The 19,213-nt window shown below is 43.2% G+C and overlaps 2 protein-coding genes and 1 long non-coding RNA gene across 3 annotated transcripts in view; 1 reads left to right on the top strand and 2 right to left on the bottom strand.

Moving 5' to 3' along the window:
* GPR25 (G protein-coupled receptor 25) overlaps positions 1–521 on the bottom strand; it is a 2,079-nt gene extending 1,558 nt beyond the window's left edge. The window contains exon 1 of the mRNA XM_029935426.1: positions 1–521. Within this exon, the coding sequence (XP_029791286.1) occupies positions 1–416 (416 nt within the window). The 5' untranslated portion in view covers positions 417–521.
* LOC115288270 lies at positions 32–5,055 on the top strand. Its single transcript, XR_003906911.1, has 2 exons — positions 32–278; positions 4,751–5,055. It is a non-coding gene; the product is annotated as an uncharacterized LOC115288270 (long non-coding RNA).
* Positions 5,056–8,192: 3,137 nt separating this feature from the next.
* Positions 8,193–19,213, bottom strand: part of CAMSAP2 (calmodulin regulated spectrin associated protein family member 2) — a 92,770-nt gene continuing 81,749 nt past the window's right edge. The window contains exons 15-19 of the mRNA XM_029933384.1: positions 18,371–18,470; positions 17,485–17,600; positions 16,061–16,179; positions 15,228–15,292; positions 8,193–9,297 (exon numbers count right to left, since the gene is read on the bottom strand). Of these exons, the coding sequence (XP_029789244.1) occupies positions 8,787–9,297; positions 15,228–15,292; positions 16,061–16,179; positions 17,485–17,600; positions 18,371–18,470 (911 nt within the window). The 3' untranslated portion in view covers positions 8,193–8,786. The remainder of the gene's footprint in view (positions 9,298–15,227; positions 15,293–16,060; positions 16,180–17,484; positions 17,601–18,370; positions 18,471–19,213) is intronic.

Raw genomic sequence — 19,213 nt, 5'->3', positions numbered from 1 at the left:
AGGTAGCGGTCCACGCTGAGGCCCGCCAGCAGCAGCGCGCCTGCGCAGCGCGTGCCAGCCAGCGCGAAGCCGCTGAGCTTGCAGAGGCCGTCGCCGAAGGGCCAGCGGCCGCCGCTCGCCGCCGCCGCGGCCCACAGCGGCAGCGTGAGCACGAAGCCCAGGTCGGCGGCGGCCAGGTGCAGCACGAAGGTGTCCACGAGGCGCCGCGGGCCGCGCCGTCGGGCCAGCAGCCACACCACGAAGGCGTTGCCCAGCAGGCCCACCAGGAAGGCCGCCAGGTAGAGCGCGGGGATGTAGGCGTAGCCGTAGGGCAGGTCCGGGGCCCTGCACGGCTCCAGCTCCTCCAGGTCGCCGGACCCCGAGTAGTCCCAGGCCGTAGTCCCCGGGCTGGGGCTCCTGGGCTCCGTGGGGTGCATGGCCACGGCCGCCAGGCCTGTGCCGGACGCAGCCTGGGTGCGGGCTGTGGGAGCTCCCGGGTGAGGGGTGGGGGGTTGCTCTTCACGGCCGGTACCCAGCACCTCCCTTCCTGCCACCCTCGACCCAGGCAAATGCGTGGGCAGGAAGGTGGGGGAGGAGGGGGTGGAGTGGGAGGGGCGGGCTCCTGGGGGTAGAGGCCTATGGTTTGGGGCTGGCCCCAGGGGAGAGACAGGGCCTGGTAGAGGGGGGCTTCACGGCTGGATCCTCCGAGGAAAAGGCCTCAGGGCTGGGAGACCCGCCCTGCCTCCCAATGGGAGTCTGATGGCGGCTTGGAACAGGTAGTGGGTGCCCAGCAGCCTTCATCCCTTCTCACCCCCACTTCGTTCCTTCCCCTGCGCCGTGCTGTTTTCTCTAGTTTTATTAGGGGCGAGGGCAGAGAAGCCCAGCTGAGGGCCTGGTAAGGCTGCGGCCTCAGCCTGCCGCGGGCCCACCCGTGCTCTAGGAAAGAGGGGTTCTGCTACCTGGTGGGCAACGGAGTCGGGGTAAACTGGGGAGCCTGTGGTTTTGGGGCCTCCGTCCTAACCAGGCATTGGCCATCGGAGCGCTTCAGCTGTTGTTAGTCTCCTGGGACGCCCGGCTAAATGTCTTTACTCAAAACAGCGGCTTTTCTGACCAAATCAAGTCTTCATGGAGCCACGTGGGAAGGTTGTAAGCTAGAGAGAGAAGCTAACCAGCTAGATCGGAGCAGAGCCTGGGATCCCAATCCCAGCTCTTCTCCATCTGCCCTCATCTGGCCAAACCTACCTTTTAAGCCAGACACAGGAGTAAGCTCAGTAGGAAAGATGATTCGAATGGTACTCAATTTAGCAGCAGATGAGTTGTCTTTAATTAGGAGTCAGGAGTTTAGAGGAGGCTGAATCCCTTAAGTACAGAGGGAGTCAGGGGAAGATTCATGAAAGGGTAGGAATGATGCCAGAGTTTGGAAGGAATGGCGGCCCTGGAAGAGAGGATGGATGAGAGAAGGGTCACCCTTTCTCCAGAAGGTGCCTCTTCTTCTCCCCATTTTGTTTCGTTGATGATTTCCTTGGTTGTGCAGAAGCCTTTTGTCATGGGGCACCCTTCCTACATCAGGGATTTGGGACAACTCCGCTTAGGTCAGGATCCTTTTTTTAAAAAATTTTCTATTAGTGAAGTATAGTTGACACACAATATTAGATTAATTTCGGGTGTACAACGTAGTGATATGACAATTACATAGTATAGTTATCACTGCAACATGCAACATTCTTACAGTATTGCTGACTATATTCCCTAGCTGTACTTTTCATGCCTGTGACTTGTTTTATTACTGGAAGTTTGTACTTTTTTTTTTAATGTTTTTTTAATTTTTGAGAGAGAGAGAGACAGTGTGAGCAGGGGAGGGTCAGAGAGAGACAGAGAGAGGGAGACACAGAATCTGAGGACAGGTTCCAGGCTCTGAGCTAGCTGTCAGCACAGAGCCTGACGCGGGGCTCAAACCCACAAACCACAAGAGTTTGTGCTTCTTAATCGCCTACCTAAAATGCCCACCCTCCAACCCTCCTCCTCTCTGGCGACCACAGGTTCTCTGTATTTGTGAGTCTATTCCTGTTGTTTATTTGTTCATTTGTTTTGGTTTTGTTTTGTTTTAGGTTTCATGTATAAGTGAAATCAAATGGCATTTGCTTTTCTCTGAATATTTCACTTGGCAGGATCTTGGTCTTTTTTTTATGACTGACTAATATTTCATTACATAGAATTAGAGTGTGTGTAGAATGGAGTGTGTGTGTGTGTATATACATATATATGTGTATAAGTGTGTGTGTACATATCTATATACACATACATTTCCTTTGCCGATTTGTCTATCAATAGATACAAGTTGCTTCCGTATCTGGACTATTGTAAATAAGGCTGTAATAAACATAGGAGTGTAAGTATCTTTTTGAATTCGTGTTTTCATTTTTTCCAGGTAGATACCCAAATGTGTGACATTTGTTTTTATTCAGGAGCTGCCATTCTGTTTTCCACAGTGGCTGCACCTGTTTGTTTTCCCACCAGCAGGTGCACAGAGGTTCCCTTTCCTCCACATCCTCACCAACACTTGTGATTTCTCGTCTTTTTGATATTAGCCATCCTGACTGGTGTGAGGTGGTCTCTCATTGTGTGTTGGATCTGCAGTTCCTTAAACAGTGACATTGAGTATCAATTTATGTGTCTGTTAGCCATCTGTATGCCTTCTGGAGAAAAATGTTTGCTCAGGTCTTCTGCCTATTTTAAAAATCAGATTATTTGTGCTTTTGGGTGTTGAGCTGCATAAGTTCTTTATGTACATTGGGTATTAACTCCATATCAGATATATCATTTGCAAATATCTTCTCCCATTCGGTAGGTTGCTTTTCATTTTGCTGATAACTTCCTTTGCTGCACTAAGACTCTTTATTTTGGCGTGGCCCTGCTTGTTTATCTTTGTGTTTGTTCTGGGTCCGAAGTCTTAGCAGACATCCCTCCCACAAGATGCTGTGCTGGAACCCGTGTTTCAGTATGTGTGCTCTCCAGACCCCACCACACTGTTACCAGGAGTGAGGGACGGACCTGTCGGGCACCCTGGTGTTAAAACTTTGAGGTGGATTATCAATTTGATTTGATTCAGTTCACTTAACAGCGAGTTCCTTCATGTGGCAGGCATTCATGTGGCGTTTCAGGCATTGAGAGAGAGGCGCCACTTGGAACTTAGAAGAGGAGACAGATACATACCCAGTATGTGCAGTGGCCAACATGCCAGAAGTCAAACTGATAAATGCGAAAAGCAAAGTTCTCTTGGCGGTTAGAGAAAAGAACAGTTACTTCTGATGGGAAGGGGACATCAGAAAAGGCCTTCCTGGAGATGATCCTTGAGTTTAGGTCCAGGAAGGAGCTGAATGTTTGCTCAGGGCAGCAGTGCGTGGGCCCAGGGTGACCGGACCCCAGGGTGGGAGCAGGGTGGCAGGAGAGGAAGCAGGAAGCACATCACAGGGCGATCTTGACTCCATTCTGTGGGTAGTGGAGAGCTGCTGGGCCTTTGGGAGGAGGGCATGACATCCGTCTGTTTTGAAAGGATCACTGGCAACACTACGGATTGGAGAGGGTAGAGGCCCAGGCCAAGAGGACCCCAGAGTGGGCTGTTGTGATTATTTGTGTGGGAATAGGGAGTATCTGAAATAGATTACTGGCAGCAGGGACCGAAGAGCGAGGCTCTATTCAAGAGATCATTGTAACATTACGGGTCTCAGCAGAGAAAAGTCGAGACGGGCCTGGGGTAGCTGTGTTTGGGTACCGTGTGAATGCCATTCGCTGGGCCCGGGAACACAGGCCGGTGTGTGTATGTGTTGTTTCTTGATTTGAGGTCGGGTGATCAGATAATGTATGATCCAAATCGGGACACTTCTGAGAGCAAAAGAGGATCTATGGTAATTAACTGGGGCCACAACCCAGGACTGTTCTGGGCAAACTGGGACATACGGTCACCCTAGCTGGAGTCCCTGTGGTCGATGGGGATGCCCAGGGAGTGGGAAAGCTTAAGGAGGGCTGGGCATGTCTGTGTCCGGGCTATTCTTGTCAAGACTGTTTCTCCCCAGCCAGTTACAAGAGGGGGAAAGGCACACAGGAGAAGAGAAGAGGCCTGGGAGTCAGTCATTGGTTTCTGGCCCGTCCCTCCAGGGGCATCCAAACCCCAGGCTGGTGTTTCCTCTGAAACCACCCACACTGTGGGCTGCTGGAGATTCAGAGCAGTTTTTCTAATGTCTGGTCTCATGGTTGCTGGTGAGTGACACCCACGTCCTGGGTGGCCTAGGGGGCTGCAGCCTCCTTCCCTGGAAGGCTGGCAGGGGCAGTGCTTGCTTGCCTGAGCCCGGAGACAATCAGGGACCAGCCCGGCGCTATTGGACTTCACCTCCCCTTGGGCACCATTAGTGTGGGGCAGAGAGAGCATGAGTGATCTTGAAAGCTAGAGATGAGTGCACCAGGAAACCGCCAGGTGACAAAGAAGAATGGGGCAGGGGACTGAGAGGGAAGCATAGGCAGGGGGTTGAGGGGGAAGGAGAAGTAAGTTGTTTATTAAAAACACAGAGATTCTGGTTTCCTGGGCCTGTGGTCTCGTAACCAAGGGAAATCCGTGGCTCAGAGCACGTGGCGGATTCTCGGGACTACAGCCAAGTCCTGTGGGCCTTTGTGGACCTGTCTGGATGGGAGGAGGCATCAGGGGCTGGACAGATTTCTATCCAACTTTCGGACACCAGGTCAGCTCGATACCACTGTCGTCTTCTCCTCTTCACAGGGACTCCCCACAGGATTAGAAACAAGCCAATGAATAGAATATTCATCCTGCTCAGCTGAGATTCTTGGCCAGACTCTGACAGGTGTCAATAAAGCAAAGCAGAAGTGGTCTCCCCTCTTTCTCCGTCTCACCCTCGGGAGCCTTCTCTGGCCTCCATCCCTTATGGGCCTTCCCCTCTCTGGACCGACTTTGTTATGCGGGTCAGCCTTGCCTTGCCCACAGAGCTTTTCTCTGTCCATCACTGTGATGGGTACCAGCCTGAGAACAAGATACCTAATAAATATCCAATGCTTTGAACTAGGTTACTTTCAAGAGTCGGTTTCCTTTTTTTCTGCCTCTTAATATAGCTATATATATAAGCTCTTACAGCTTACCCCTCCCCAACTTAATTTTTCTATACACAGAATTTTTAAAAATGTTTTATTTTTGAGAGAGAGAGAGCGCATGAGCAGGGGAGGGTCAGAGAGAGAGGGAGATACAGAATCCGAAGCAGGCTCCAGACTCTCAGCTGTCCACACAGAGCCTGACGTGGGTCTCAAACCCATGAACCATGAGATCATGACCTGAGCCGAAGCCGGACACTCAACTGACTGAGCCACGCAGGTGCCCCTATACACAGAATTTTAACCTTTAGGAAACATTTTGAACATTTGCCTTTTTCATGATAAAAGCCATATAACTAGATTGCAGAATGTAAAATGAGCCAAGCCCACTCAGTCTTGGGGCTGCATTTTGGTGAATTTCTTTCTGACCAGAGAAGGAGAGAATTTATTTGTAATCCCATATTCTTGGATTTTCTATTTTTTTTCCACATTCCATTTCAGATCTTCTCATATTTTTTTATTTTTTACACAGCTCTTCCAGAGTCCTTTGTAATTAGAATGCACAAACTTTTATAGTCTGCTTTTTTCAATTCATGCCATATAAATCTGCATTTTTCTAGGCTGCTTTTTATACTTAGATTTTGAACATTTTAGATTCTTCTAGTGTTTTTTTGCTGTCACAGAAATTTTCAACAAATAGTTGCACTTAGGAAATTTTTCTTTCACATTGTTCTCATAGTATAAGGTCAAAGGCCATGGACAATGGCTTGATGTGGGTGCGCATAGTGATGAGTAATTGTCCGGCATTGTACAGGGTGCTGCTGCAACACAGTCATGTCAGAAATATTATTCATTAGTAACATCTACTTTTTCCACTTTAATAGGTAATGAGGTAAAAGTGGTTCCTCTTTTTAATTTACATTTCTTTGAATATAAATAAGACTGAGTCTTTCTGTACTTAATTCCTCTCATGTGAACTGTCTAATCATGCCCTTAATACATTTATTTAATATAATCTTATATATTTTTTATTTATATGAACTATTTAGGATTAAGCATTATCCCATTTAATTCCAATACTTTTCCAGAATTTTTTCTTAGCTGTCTTTTTTTCATTTTACATTTTCACATAGTCAAACTTGTTGTTCATAGCAACTTCAGAATGTAGAATGTTACTTTTTCTTTGATCTAAAAACATTCAATTGTATTCTTGTTAAAAATAATTTTCTGGCATCTTTTTTAATCTACCTAAAGTATAATTTTAAAAAATTGTGTCCAATTTTCCCAACACTTATTAAATTAAAAATATGTATTTTTAAACCCTGCTCTCTGTTATGATGTCAGATTTATTAAATAGATATCTCATATGTCATTGTGTCAGCTTGTGGTCAGGGGACAAACAGGTCGGATTACTAGTGGCATGAGTCTGGCTCCTGTATCACTTTGTAACTTGGCAGTGGTGTGATCTTGGGCTCCAGATTCTACATCTTCAAATGGGTGTGATTATCTGTACCTGACTGGGGGTTGTGAAGGTCATGTTAGCCCCAGTGGGATGAGGCCCCCTCCCCGAGTGGGGTCTGAGCAGCCATTTGGTGGAGCGGAGGGGGTCTGCACCCGCACTCCCAGGGCACCGCGCACCAGCCTGCCCCGTTTCCACCTGTCTTGATGCCACACTCACCTCCTCGCTCGTTTCTCCTCCCCTCCAAGACATGATGCTCTCTTTGCACACAGTGGGTGATCAGCAAACAGTTTTGGAATTGCACTGAAAATCCAGAAGGAGATACTCCCCGTCTGGGGTGGGGGATCTGCAAGTCTTAGACAACCAGAGCTCCCCGGACCTGGTGTCACGGATGGTGCATTTCAGAGTGACAGAATGCTGCAGACAAACTGCTGACAGGAACAGAGCACAGCCAGATGGCATTACCCGGTTCAGTTGCGGCCGACAGGGAGGTTAGCAGTGCTGGAGTCCTGAGTGGGGGGAGAACTTGAAAGCCATCTCTCCTTGTGTGTCCACACCCTCCCTTGATGAGTTATTGAATCGGGAGTGGGGAATCCTCTGTTTGATTCACTGTTCCTGGTTGCCAAGATGAGGTTTCCCATAGATCACATACCCCTGAGCCCCAGAGGAGAACCTGTGTGTGTGTGTGTGTGTGTGTATGTGTGTGTGGGGGGGGGGGCGCCAGGGGTAGTAGATTAAAGAAGGAAGGACAGTTCTTGCCCCTGCTCTCCGGCCTCACCACCTGAGGGATGGCAGGCACACACCAGGGAAGGGACCCCACCCTGGATGCCAGAGGCCATGCAGAATGTTTCAGAGGTTTATTTCTGAAACTTTCAAGGTACTAAATATGGGGTGGCCAGGAAAGGACAGCGTCTGAGTTAGACATGAGTGTTTGGGCTTCAGCCCACGCGGCTGAGGGGTGACTCAGTGTGAAAGCCTTGTGGCCCGCAGCTGTGTAGTGGTCTCCGGGCCTGATCTCCCCCAGACTCCACTGTTGGCCCTTATGAGGCCTGAGGGAGGAGTTAGGATGGAAGTGGGGGGTGAGGGGGAGAGTGTGGCTTTCAAGGAAAGCAAGGCTCCCACCGGCCCTCCCCTGCAGGTTTGCACAGCTCAAAGGTTCTTTTCAAGGCAGAAAACAAACCCATCAGAGACTTAAAAGACCAGCAGGGAAGTCCCTCAATATAAAAATGGACCCACAATTTGTTTGGAAAGGAAGTAACATTTTCTCTTTGTAATGATTCTGCCCACAGAATTTTCTAAACTAGGACTTGTCATTAACTTTTCAGTGATTTCACAGAAAGCTGGCGTAGGAAAGTGTGCGTTTCCAGTTATTTGCAGCAGGAATTTGGCAGTGTTCCCTGTGCCTCAGTAGGGACCCCCCTTCCCCCAACAGTGCTGTGATTCTGCCACTGACCAGGGAAACCAGTTTCCAGGGTCGCCTCCAGTTCAGACGGACTCTGCCAAGAGTCCCTTCCTACCACGGGGCAAGCACCTCTCTTTTTTTTTTTTTGTTAAGATTTTAAAATTTATTTATTTTGAGAGACAGAGACAGAGAGAGAGAATATCACAAGCAGGCTCCACAGTGTCAGCACAGAGCCCAGTGTGGGGCTCCAACCCACAAACTGCCAGACCATGACCTGGGCCAAAATCAAGAGTCAGTCACTTCACTGACTGAGCCAACAAGGCGCCCCAAGCACTCTGTCAGATAACATTATGGACACAAAGAAAATAATGACATGGTGCTTCCTTTCAAGCAGTTCACATAGTAGAGAAAATGAACTATTATATACACATACCTTTGACATGAGGCCAACTGATACTCTGACTTATTTCCAAGTCAAAGCAGGTCAGCCTCGCTGAAGAGGTCTGTGTTCAGGAAGGAGCAACATGAAAACAGGGGTGAGACCTTTAGTGGTCCTAAGTGCCGAAAGGTTACAAATCACAACAGCCCAGCCCCTTCCTCTCTCATCCCAACCGTCATATTTCTCATGATTACTTTGATGAGTTATCTTGAAATGTGAAATGTCATTTTTTTTCTGAGTTTTGATATGCCTATTGGGTATTTGACTATCAGATGCTCTGATGTTGCTAAAAAGCCAAGGGGGGCAAGCCTGTGAGGGCTTTAAATGCTGCTCTCAGGAGTCTGAGGTTTATACCGCGATGACCAGGCCCAGTGGGTTTTTGACAGTGGGCCAGACAAGGTAGCAGCAGTGTTTTAGGAAAATGGAGTACCAGTTGGCAGGACTCTGTGGGGAGCAGTGGAATTAGGGAAGGACTTCTTGGATGCTCTTGGGGAGTTTAAGTGCCTGGACACGTGACTGGTGGCAGTGAAGGCGAAGAATAGATTACAAGTGTGAAGATGGACAGGATTTGGTGGTTGTCCAGGCATGAGGTGCCTTCCATGTGGGGAAGAGGAGGGAGTAAGAGAAGAAGTGAAAGGTTTCGGCCGTGGTGGCTTGATCTGTGGCAGGAAGGCATTGGTTTTACTGGGAGGCTGATACTGGTTTTGTGAGGTTAAGTTGAGGACAGTGGAACTTCCAGCTGGAAGGCCAAGATGGAGGCTGGACGCATGAGCGCGGCCACCAGGAGCTCCTGGGAGGCGGTGATCCGTGCAGAGGTGCCGGTGGAGCTGGTATTGAAGGTCTTCTTGGATGGAGACTAGCAGGGATGCGCAGGGCATGGAGGAGAGCTGAGCCATAATCTGGGCAGGGGCCAAGTATGAGGAGCTAAGAGAGAAAGCAGGGAATCAGAACGTCGCTGTCACAGCCACCAGTGGTTTGAATTTTCAAGCTGCGCTTGGGGCCCCTGAAATGGGATGTGTGAACCATGGGGAATCAGGCCAGGGAAGTCAACGTAATATTTCTAGGGCAGAAATATCTTTAGTAGGAAATTAGTGGTGGCCTAGCAGAAATCAAACTAAGTTTTGAAGTTGGCCCAGGCAGAATGAGGTGGCCTTCTTTTTTCATTTGACAAATAATTTTTGGACACCTGTTGCATTTAGGCACTGAATGTAAGGATAAAGAATCCAAGTATGAACTGCCTCATGGGCACCCATGTATCCATGGTCCTCTCAAGTGTTCAAGGTCAGCCCTGTGAGGCGACAGCTTTTCTGTGTCTAGGAGAAGGGGACAGCAGAGGACCGAAAACAGTGCAATACCGCGGTCTCTGGCTAAGGAAGTGAAGAGGGTGCAGTTGACAATCAGCTAGCTTTGTCAAATGTTGATGTTTGTAAACTTCAAGGCTCGATCGCCAAAACTGAGGTCTCTGTGATTCAAACCTCAAGTCTGAAGAACACTAGGATCTTATGGGTCGATCGTGGAACATAGTCTTATGGTCTTTTTAAAGTCAGTTTTGTTTACAAGTGAACCTGCTTAATGAACAAGAACCTCTTAAATGTTAGCAAGAAAAGGGTTTGTCTGCCCTTTACTTTGGGCCCACACTCTACCAGCACATAGAGTTGATCAGATGTTTGTAAAGGTCTAACCACATCCACCGCCAGACCGTGGGCTCCTTGATGGTCTCTGTGACCAGGTCTCTTACACCGAATTACTGTTTTCTGGATAAGTTTGATCAACCTGCTAGCAGTTTTCATTTATTTCCACCACACCCGTAGTTTCTCCCTTCTTCTAGTCTTAGAAGTCAGGATGTTTGAGAGAACAGGAGCACACTAGTCTGGTATTAGCTAGTGTTGTGTTGATGCTGGTTACAGTTATTAGGCAAGTTCTCAGTTTTCCATCAATGGTAAATACGTTACTAACTAGTGCAACTGTCATACTTTTAGGTATTTTTCATTAAAATTTTTTCATGTTTATTTTTGAAAGAGAGAGACAGAGTATGAGTAGGGGTGGGGAAGAGGGAGAGAGGAAGGAACAGAATCCAAAGGAGACTCCAGCATCTGAGCTGTCAGCACAGAGCCTGATGCTGGGCTTGAACTCACCACAGAACCAGATCATGACCTGAGCCGAAGTCAGAGCCACCCAGGCGTCCCCAGACTTTTCAGCATTTTTCTTACAGCAGCAGAAAGCATGCCCTATGTGGCACAGCGGAGGGGATCTGAAACCAAGTTCAGACTCCAGCTGTGCTGCCACCTCCCAGCTTTGTGCCCTTGGCCAGTCACTGACCCTTTAAGCCTCATCAACCTCATCTGTGAAATGGAGATGTTAATGGCTCTTCACAGAAAGCAAAAAAACCTAAAAACTACAAAAAAGAAACTTTAAATCCTAAAGCAGTATTAAAGTGAAGAGTTCCTATTTGCTTTAGGCTTGAGAGCCTCACTTCCTTTCTCATATAAACGTGCAAACTGTAAAGGCTGAATAACTGGGCGGAGTCAGGAATCACTGCAGCCGAATAGCATTTTGAATTCGTGGCACAGCAAATGACACATGCCATCCTGTGTGTCGTTTAGCCCTGTGATGCTTCTGATGCCAACAGAGGCTACTGAAGGAACAGATTAGCCACCTAAAATAATGGACCAACGTTAAGCAGAATAGAATATATCAGTATTTAAGTGCCATGGTGGCTTTGCTTAACAGGTTTAAAAAAAAAAAAGCCGCCTTAGTGGGTCTTAAAACATTTTGTCAACTTGTTCGCTTTTATCTTCTTCAATGGAAAGTGAAAGAAGTCATTTTTTTCTTTTTCTGACATAAATGTAAGCCACTGTGGAGAAAGGTAAGATTAGTTGCAAGCACCATGGTGACATTAAACGTAAGCACAGACTTATTCTCGCTGTCTGCGCGAGGACTGGGAAGCCGAGGGGCCGGCCAGGCTTGCACACGTGCCAGGAGCGGACACCGAAGCCAAGGGGGACGCGCCGCTCCCTGAAACGATACGGCAGTTTCTGTTGGCTTCCTTTAAAAGCAAAACTGCCATTTAATGAGATATAGGTCTGAATATTAAGCATCTGTACACTTAGGAGGGATGACAGGACTTCACACTCATTTTTATAGAGGTGTTTCCCCAATGCCTGATTCCTAGGTCAGAGTATTACAACTACGTTTCTTTCACTTGATGTTATTCTTTGTTATCTCTCTGTGTACAGGTCACAAAATAAAAACGTTCCTATTCACTACAGAGCGTTTTCCTCTGCCTAGTTAAGAACTATCAAGTAGCCAGATCATGGAACATACTCTTAAATTACAGGTGGGTTCTAGGGCACCTTGGTTTGTATATACATCTCTAATACTGCCTGACTCTTCAAGTTAAATATTTTTGTCTCTGAAAATTACAGCATTAGAAAGTATTGTGGAAGTCTAGCTCTATTCTGAGGTTTGAGTACCCTGTCAGAGGATCTAAAAAGAGCCATGCTTCTATTTAGCAATGACAGGTATATAATTACGTATGAAGATTTTGTTGTTATTAGATCTTTTTTCTTAATTGCTCTGGTCTGAATGAATAGAATCCTCAAAATCAAAGTGAAGCTTTCAGAGTAAACCAAGAACTGTTTTGGCTACAGTGAGTTCATTAGCCATTCAATTTCAAAGGTACAGTGTTAATTCTGGCATAATTTAATGATTCACCAGAAGAAAGTGACTTAACAGGGAGAGAATGTAAGATGAACACAAGCACTTATACACCACTATGTAGATGGTGTGAGCTGAGCACAGAAAATTATAGACTTTTTAACACTGCCTAAGTCAGTATTCAGACAATGTCTAATACTATCAAAAGTTACCTCTTACAGATATTCATACTGGTTAAGAGATAGAAAAACTTTATGGTGAGTTCATCCAAGTTCAAATATTAGGGGAAAAAAGCACACTTGATTCAAGAAACAGAAAAGGAGTCGTTTGGTGCCATGCTTTTTATTCAAATGAAAGGGGAAAAACTACACTGTACCAGGAAATAGCAAATATGACAGTATTTTACAGCACAGCATCTTAAAAAACCCTGTAAGCAATGCTCTAGAGTGGACAGGTAAGCACACCATACACTGCACATTGCCCAGCAGTGTTCACGAAACCATAATTAAAAAGCTGAATTTGGCTTTAAACAGCCAAATAAAACCTGTAACAGTCATTCTAAAACAAAATGGAAAAGTCAAGAGGAATGAAAAGCTTTCCAAAGCTGTGTCAAATAGCAGAATTTGACAAGCTCACCTGGAAACCATGACAAGTGTTTGGCAAAACTTAACTGAATAATCGTCATAATACTTTGACCTCCAATGATGAAAGCACCAGTGTGTTTCAATAAGGTTGATGGAAATCTCCAGACTTGATGAAATGGCATAGTTTTCATCTGTATAATTTTTAAAACATAATTTTTTTTAAAAAGCTGCACCATAATAAAAAAAATCTGCAGACTTAATGAAATATATCCATATTCCTTCTGTATTAATAAAGTAAAATATTATACTGAGAGCAATGAACTTTTGTGGCAATGTTCACATCCTACCTTTAGACATTATGGACATTCATTGTTGGACACACATACATTTAGGAAAGGGTGGTCCTACTTAGTTTTAAACAGTCCCTCCATTGTCTTGCATCCAATTTTCAAAAAATTTAATGGCCAGGTAATCTCACAAAGGAGATGGATTTGATAAGGGAAATTTGATTGAAAAGAACAAATTTAGTAATGTAAAGTGCTTATTCTCCTTTTAACTTTTACCACATTCTGATTAGACTTACTATTTTTTTTTAAGCTAGTCTTAATCTAAGCGTGTATGTGACAATCATTTCCTTCTGTGATAGAAACTGTTGTCTGAAAGGTAAAATGTGCAATTCCCCATTCTTAATATTCATATATTATATACACAATATGTATACACTTAAAATATAAGAGTTACATATCCTGGTCTCTCACATGCAAACAGTAGGTCACAAATAGTTTTGAGCTACACACAGATCTTGCACAGGTATTGGGAAAAAATCTGAAATTTTCTTTACAGTTTTAACAAATATACATAAATATAAGAACATAAATTACAGTAAAATATTGACAGCGTTTGAGAAAATGTTGATAACCCAGATGCACTGATGCCTAAAGGCCTTATTATAATAGAAAAGTACAGTTCAGGGACATCTCATTCCTATTCTCTTTTAAAATAAGTAAATACATCATATGAGATATTAGTTATTTCTCTAAACAACTCGATTAGAGAAATGTATATATTTTAGTCTCTACTTCCCACGAAGGAAAACAAACCCCGCATCTCACTTATGATACAACACTGTCTCTCCCCTCTACGTGGACACAGTTATCACAACACAGACATAACAGGGTCACATGATCATTCAAGTCTTTTCCTGAGAATGAAGTTTTTCCCCAACTAACCCTCTGCTATACATTGTTAAAGGAACAAAAGATCATGAAGAGAAGATTTCAAGTGTGTTCTTTAAGCTGTTCCACTTGAAAAGGATAAAAAAAGAAAAACTCAATATAAGTAAAATAATGTGAAGCTATTTTAAAATTAAGATGTAGCCCTTTGTACATGTTTAAAAATTCTAAATATAATTTTATATCAGTTATAAATATAATGTAAAGACCTCTTGAGAACTGTGGCAGGAAGTCCTACATCTTCAGTTTGAAAGACTACTCACTCTCAAAGTGTCATTTACTTCTGCCAGCTTATAAAGTGACTCACTTTAAAAGAGATAGAAAGCCTTTTTTGTTAAAAGAACAATCTAAACTATTCTGAGTTGGCCAGAAGTGGTGTAAAAACAGCACTGATTTGATCAGCAATTTCTTGTACATATTCTTGGTTAAGCTCATGTGGTTTAAAGCGAACCTACTAGCAGCTCTTTACAATACCTCCTCTTATTTAATAGAGAAATGTTAATACTTGAGTGAATAATAAATACGGAATTGTAAATACTTAGAATAATTCTTGCAAATGCTCTAACACCATTAAAACATGAGGGTTATTGTGAAACTAAACTTAGTGTTTCTCTTAGCATCGTAAGAAAGGTGTGAGTTACCTCCAAAGGCGCATTTCCCTCCCTCACGGTCTCCACATGAAACACAACACAACACAAAGGTGTCTTAGAAGAACCCCCCCGGAGAGAAAAACAGCAAAAAAAAAAACTATCTGGAGACAAGCAGGTACGGTGAAAGTTAAAAAAAAAAAAAAAAAAAAAAACATATACTTTGTAATCTTAGCCATATTTCAACCATAAGTCCAACTAGGGTCCGTGAGAATTCAGTGCTTCAATATGTCTCCTATCAAGCAGGTAACCAGATGACACAAATCTCCATTTGTGAATCAAAACATGTCCTTCATCACTTGGACTACCACCCAGGTCAGTCTTCTGCACTCCAAAATACTGTGGTTTACATTCCAGTTGTTCATGACAACACAGCTTAATGTTCAGTTTCAATCAATAAAAGTCTTGTTGGCAATTAGAAAGATTTTCTATAGGCAGGAAAGATGAAGTGCAAATTTACCATAAAAGCTCTGAAGCGGATATTTCCCAACTCCTATGCTTTAGTGGGCAGCAGTTTTTTGGGTGTCACTGGTCTCTTGGTCTGCCATAAATGACTATGAATGGTGATTGCATCAACACTGGCAGATAGAGTTTTAGCAGGGATGTGGCTAAACTGTTTCCTGTCAGAATTATATTTGTAAAGTCCCTCAATCATTTTTTTAGTGATAGATTTAGGGCCTATCCCAGTCAGTTTGTTAATTTCTTCAGTTTCTGGACAATAAGTATACAAAGACCTGAATTGGCAGCCTGAATCCCGGAACAAGATTAAAAAGTTGTTGGCATCTGACTTCTCCATTTCCTTTAGGAGAAAAAAAACAAAAAACAACAGTAAAAACTCTTAAATATTTTGCTGTATAAAATTTATATAATTGTAATTCTGAATAGCCAAAATAAGTGTATATTATAAAAGCAAAAAACTACATTTTAATTTAAAATGTATGTGACTACCTTACTACTGAGGTTCAGTTGGCTCTGTGTGAATATTATCATGTAGGAAACATTTTTTAATGTTTGTTTATTTATTTTGAGGGAGACAAAGAACGCGAGAGTCCCAAGCAGGCTCTGCACTGTCTGTACGGAGCCCGATGTGGGGCTTGAACTCATGAACCAGGAGCTCATGACCCAAACCGAAATCAAGAGTCAGACGCTTAACCAACAGCCACCCAGGCAACTCTGGTGTAGAAATACCTGTTAAATCTTGATCTTAGTCAAACAACCATTAACAAACCAGGCACTGATGATCTCCTTTGCAATATAGCCTCATTTTAAAAAAGGAAAATTATTATATCTACATTTATGAAACATGAATGAGTGACTCTGGGCAAAAAAAGAATCTATAATTTTACATTATCATCTAAGTCTATCCCAATCTTAATTATTATGTCTTCAGTCTTCTAGAACCCTATTTGAAAGCAAACTAACTCAATCTAAAATTAAAACGTAGTTAGAGATCTTTTATATGCTGCTGAAATCCTAGGAGGGGATGAAGAGCATTTTCTCTTGGATTGATAGGACTCTTACAAATTTACAATGTTGCCAAATTTAATTCTTATGCAAACATGCTTACCTCCAGTATTTTTTTCTTCTGACCTTCATTTACTTTTCCAGCCAAACAGCAATGAGCTAAAGCATTTTGTATGATGTGCTTATTGGATTTTGCACTGGGTTCTTTGTAGAGCTTTGGTCCTGTAGTACGAATTTAGAAGCAAAAAAAAATACCATTCCTATGTGAGAAATACTATGTTTAAATGATACAATTGTTCCTGTACTGAGGAAACACAGTAACAAAAAGTCAAATTCTGTGTTTAAAGGCCTCTCCTCTGAGTGGTACACACTCCAATCAGAACAGTTTTACCCACACAGGGATATATCTTGAGGATATTCCCAAGGCTGCTCTGGGAGAGTAGTGCTGGAAATTAGATATTGCTCAAATTGTCACTCTCTGCTTCGCCTTTCACAAATCTGTAAGGTTGTTCTGTAAGGTGAACTTAAAGCAGAATGGATCCATGAGCAATTATGTCTTTTAAAAAGAAAAAAAAAAGCTTCATCTTTTCCCACATATATTTTAAGCATTTGCTTGCTTTACTCAATGATACTCCTTGGTATTGGAAAGCATAGAAGCACTTTTTTGCCATTTTCCTGGAACATTCCTACTATGAAGGGAACTCCCTATGGAGCTTCCATTCCAGTGTGGATCACCAGCAGACGGAGGCACTCTCCACTGCCCCCTGCACCCCTCCCCCCCGCCCCCGCCGCCGCAAGTCCTCCTATGCCTTTCCGCTTCAGATCTCAGTTTCCTCTCATTTTCTCTCCTGCTGCATTTCTTTAAAAGCATCTTACCTACCTTCTGTTCTTCAATTTGCTTTTGCTTCAGTAATGCCTACCCAAACAAAGGAAGAGGACCTGCCAGAGCTATGTGAGGCTGGATACTCTGAGTTCAATGCATTCTTCTTATCTTTCAGAGCCCCTTAGTAGTTTTTTTTTTTAAAGTAGGCTCTATGCCCAACTTGGGGTTGCTCAAACTCACAACCCCTAGATCAAGAATCGCATGCTCTACCAAATGAGCCAGCCAAATGCCCCGCTTCGTATGTTTTAAAGATGAACAGCTCTAGATACCTGAAATCCCAATGTTAGAGAGGCCTTTGTGGATTCTAGCCTTTTCTCAGTACTTAGAACCTATGGACTGCCGACGGAGCCTCTCTTTAGACCCAAACCAGAACATAGAAATTGCCCGCATTTTAAGTAGAGGGATGAGGTGTAACTGTTATCGCTAATTCTGTTTAGGAATTGATCTCAATTCATCTGGGACAAGTCACTATCTCTCTAAGTGCAACTGTATTATTGAAACTGACTATATGCACTCAGTGTTCTTGATCATACTTCCTCATGTCTAGACCAAGAGATGAGCCCATGAAACTTGAGGATAGCCTGTATTTATTATCATGACTATGCTAATTTAAAATGTCTCCCTAAAAATGGACAGACACGAACCTGTGTATTCTGTTCCAGAAGCCACTGAAGAAGTTGTTGATGCATTTTCCCAGTCCTTTTCCCCATTTCGACTGCCACAACGACTTGGAGACAAGAAGCCTTCTACAGACTCAGATCTAAATGGTAAATAAAATATTTTTTATGTCTCAAACAAAAGAAGAACATTTGGGGGCCAGAGGGTATATGTGAAAGTACCAACCAAAATCAACCTGGAAGCTTAAAAAATCAAAAGATGGCGTAACTGTCTTACTCATAGCTATACATCCAAGTGCTTGGACACAGCAGGCAGTCCCTAAGGCCTTGTTGACCGAAAGGACGACTTTTCCATATGGAAACTGGCCGTTACTGGATTAGGATGGTAATACAAAGATTAAAACTCAACGCTGAAGCCTATCACTACAAACATTCTCTTTTTATGTGGGTATTATAGTATAACATAATAAGATATGATCTTTAGTTTTTAATCTACATCCGACAGAGACAGTGGTACAAAAGAGATCTTTCCTAAGTCAGGCAACCTACTTCGGAAATATTCTAAGGGGGAAAAAACTATATTGCATGGGAAATAAGCTAGAGAGGCTGGCACTTACATAAAAGATGTACTATTTCTGTCTACTGATTTTATCACAATCCTATCAGCAATTACTGTTAATGTTTTATCATTTATAAAAAGTACCTTATCAATGTCAATAACTAAAATTCTAAAAGATAAAAAACAGCCAAATATGAAAGACTTGTTTATATGTAAATTTCTTTTAACGGAAATACAAAGAATCTTGGTCAGCAAAACCATAAAAATTTGTGCTATGATTCACTCATTATAAATACAACATAACTGTGGGAAGCATATTCTTTTCTATGAAAAATGTTCACATTATGGATTTACCTTGGTGTTCTCTTGCCTGAATGCACACTCTCGTTATCACCTGTGTTCAGTGATGCCAAAGAAAGGCTAGAGACTGAAAAAACACGATAAATTCGTGATCCTGAATAAAAACAAAATTAGAAATTTAAAAGAAGCAGCTAGAAAAGAGTCTGTTCATTAGAGAACACCAGCACATGAAAATTGAGCTTCTGTTGTTTCTTTTTCTTTTAATCTAAATACATAATATGCTTGCATGCATATATGCACAATTTATTTAAAATTAGCAATGAAAGGGGGTGCCTAGGTGGCTCAGTCCACTAAGCATCTGACTCTCGATTTCAGCTCAGGTTGTGATCTCACGGTTTTTGAGTCGAGCCCTGCTACGGGGTCTGAGCTGACACTGTGGAACCTGCTTGGGATTCTCTCTCTGACTCCCTAAACCCTACCCCTGCCACCCCACTCATGGCATGCACTTTCTCTCTCTCTCAAAATAAATAACTGAACATTAAAAAAATAAAATTAGCAATGAACCTTTTATGAAATAATAGTAAAACTAATTGCTGTTAGGATTTATTCCAAAAGGAAGGTGGAAATATGAGACATTGATACTGTAATCGTTAAGAAAAATGTTAACAAAAGAGGTCTCTTTAAACAGCCAATGTTATGTTGTTATTTTTCCTCAGTTTTAGAGTAGCTATGGGAATGGTCTAAAATTCTCCACAGTGTTTAGTTTTAATAAAGTATTTTTTGTAAAAAATAGGCATGTTGAATTTTAAGAAAATATACATTCTCTAAGTTGCAAAAATTATAGATTTGGACATTTGGCCGTTTCTGTCTTAAAGGAGGGACTCCTGAACTCTTGTT

Source organism: Suricata suricatta, chromosome 3 (assembly GCF_006229205.1).
Source record: "Suricata suricatta isolate VVHF042 chromosome 3, meerkat_22Aug2017_6uvM2_HiC, whole genome shotgun sequence".
Classification (NCBI taxonomy): Eukaryota; Metazoa; Chordata; class Mammalia; order Carnivora; family Herpestidae; genus Suricata; species Suricata suricatta.
Note: the sequence above shows the minus strand (reverse complement) of the source record. Positions and strands in the feature narration are given on the sequence as shown.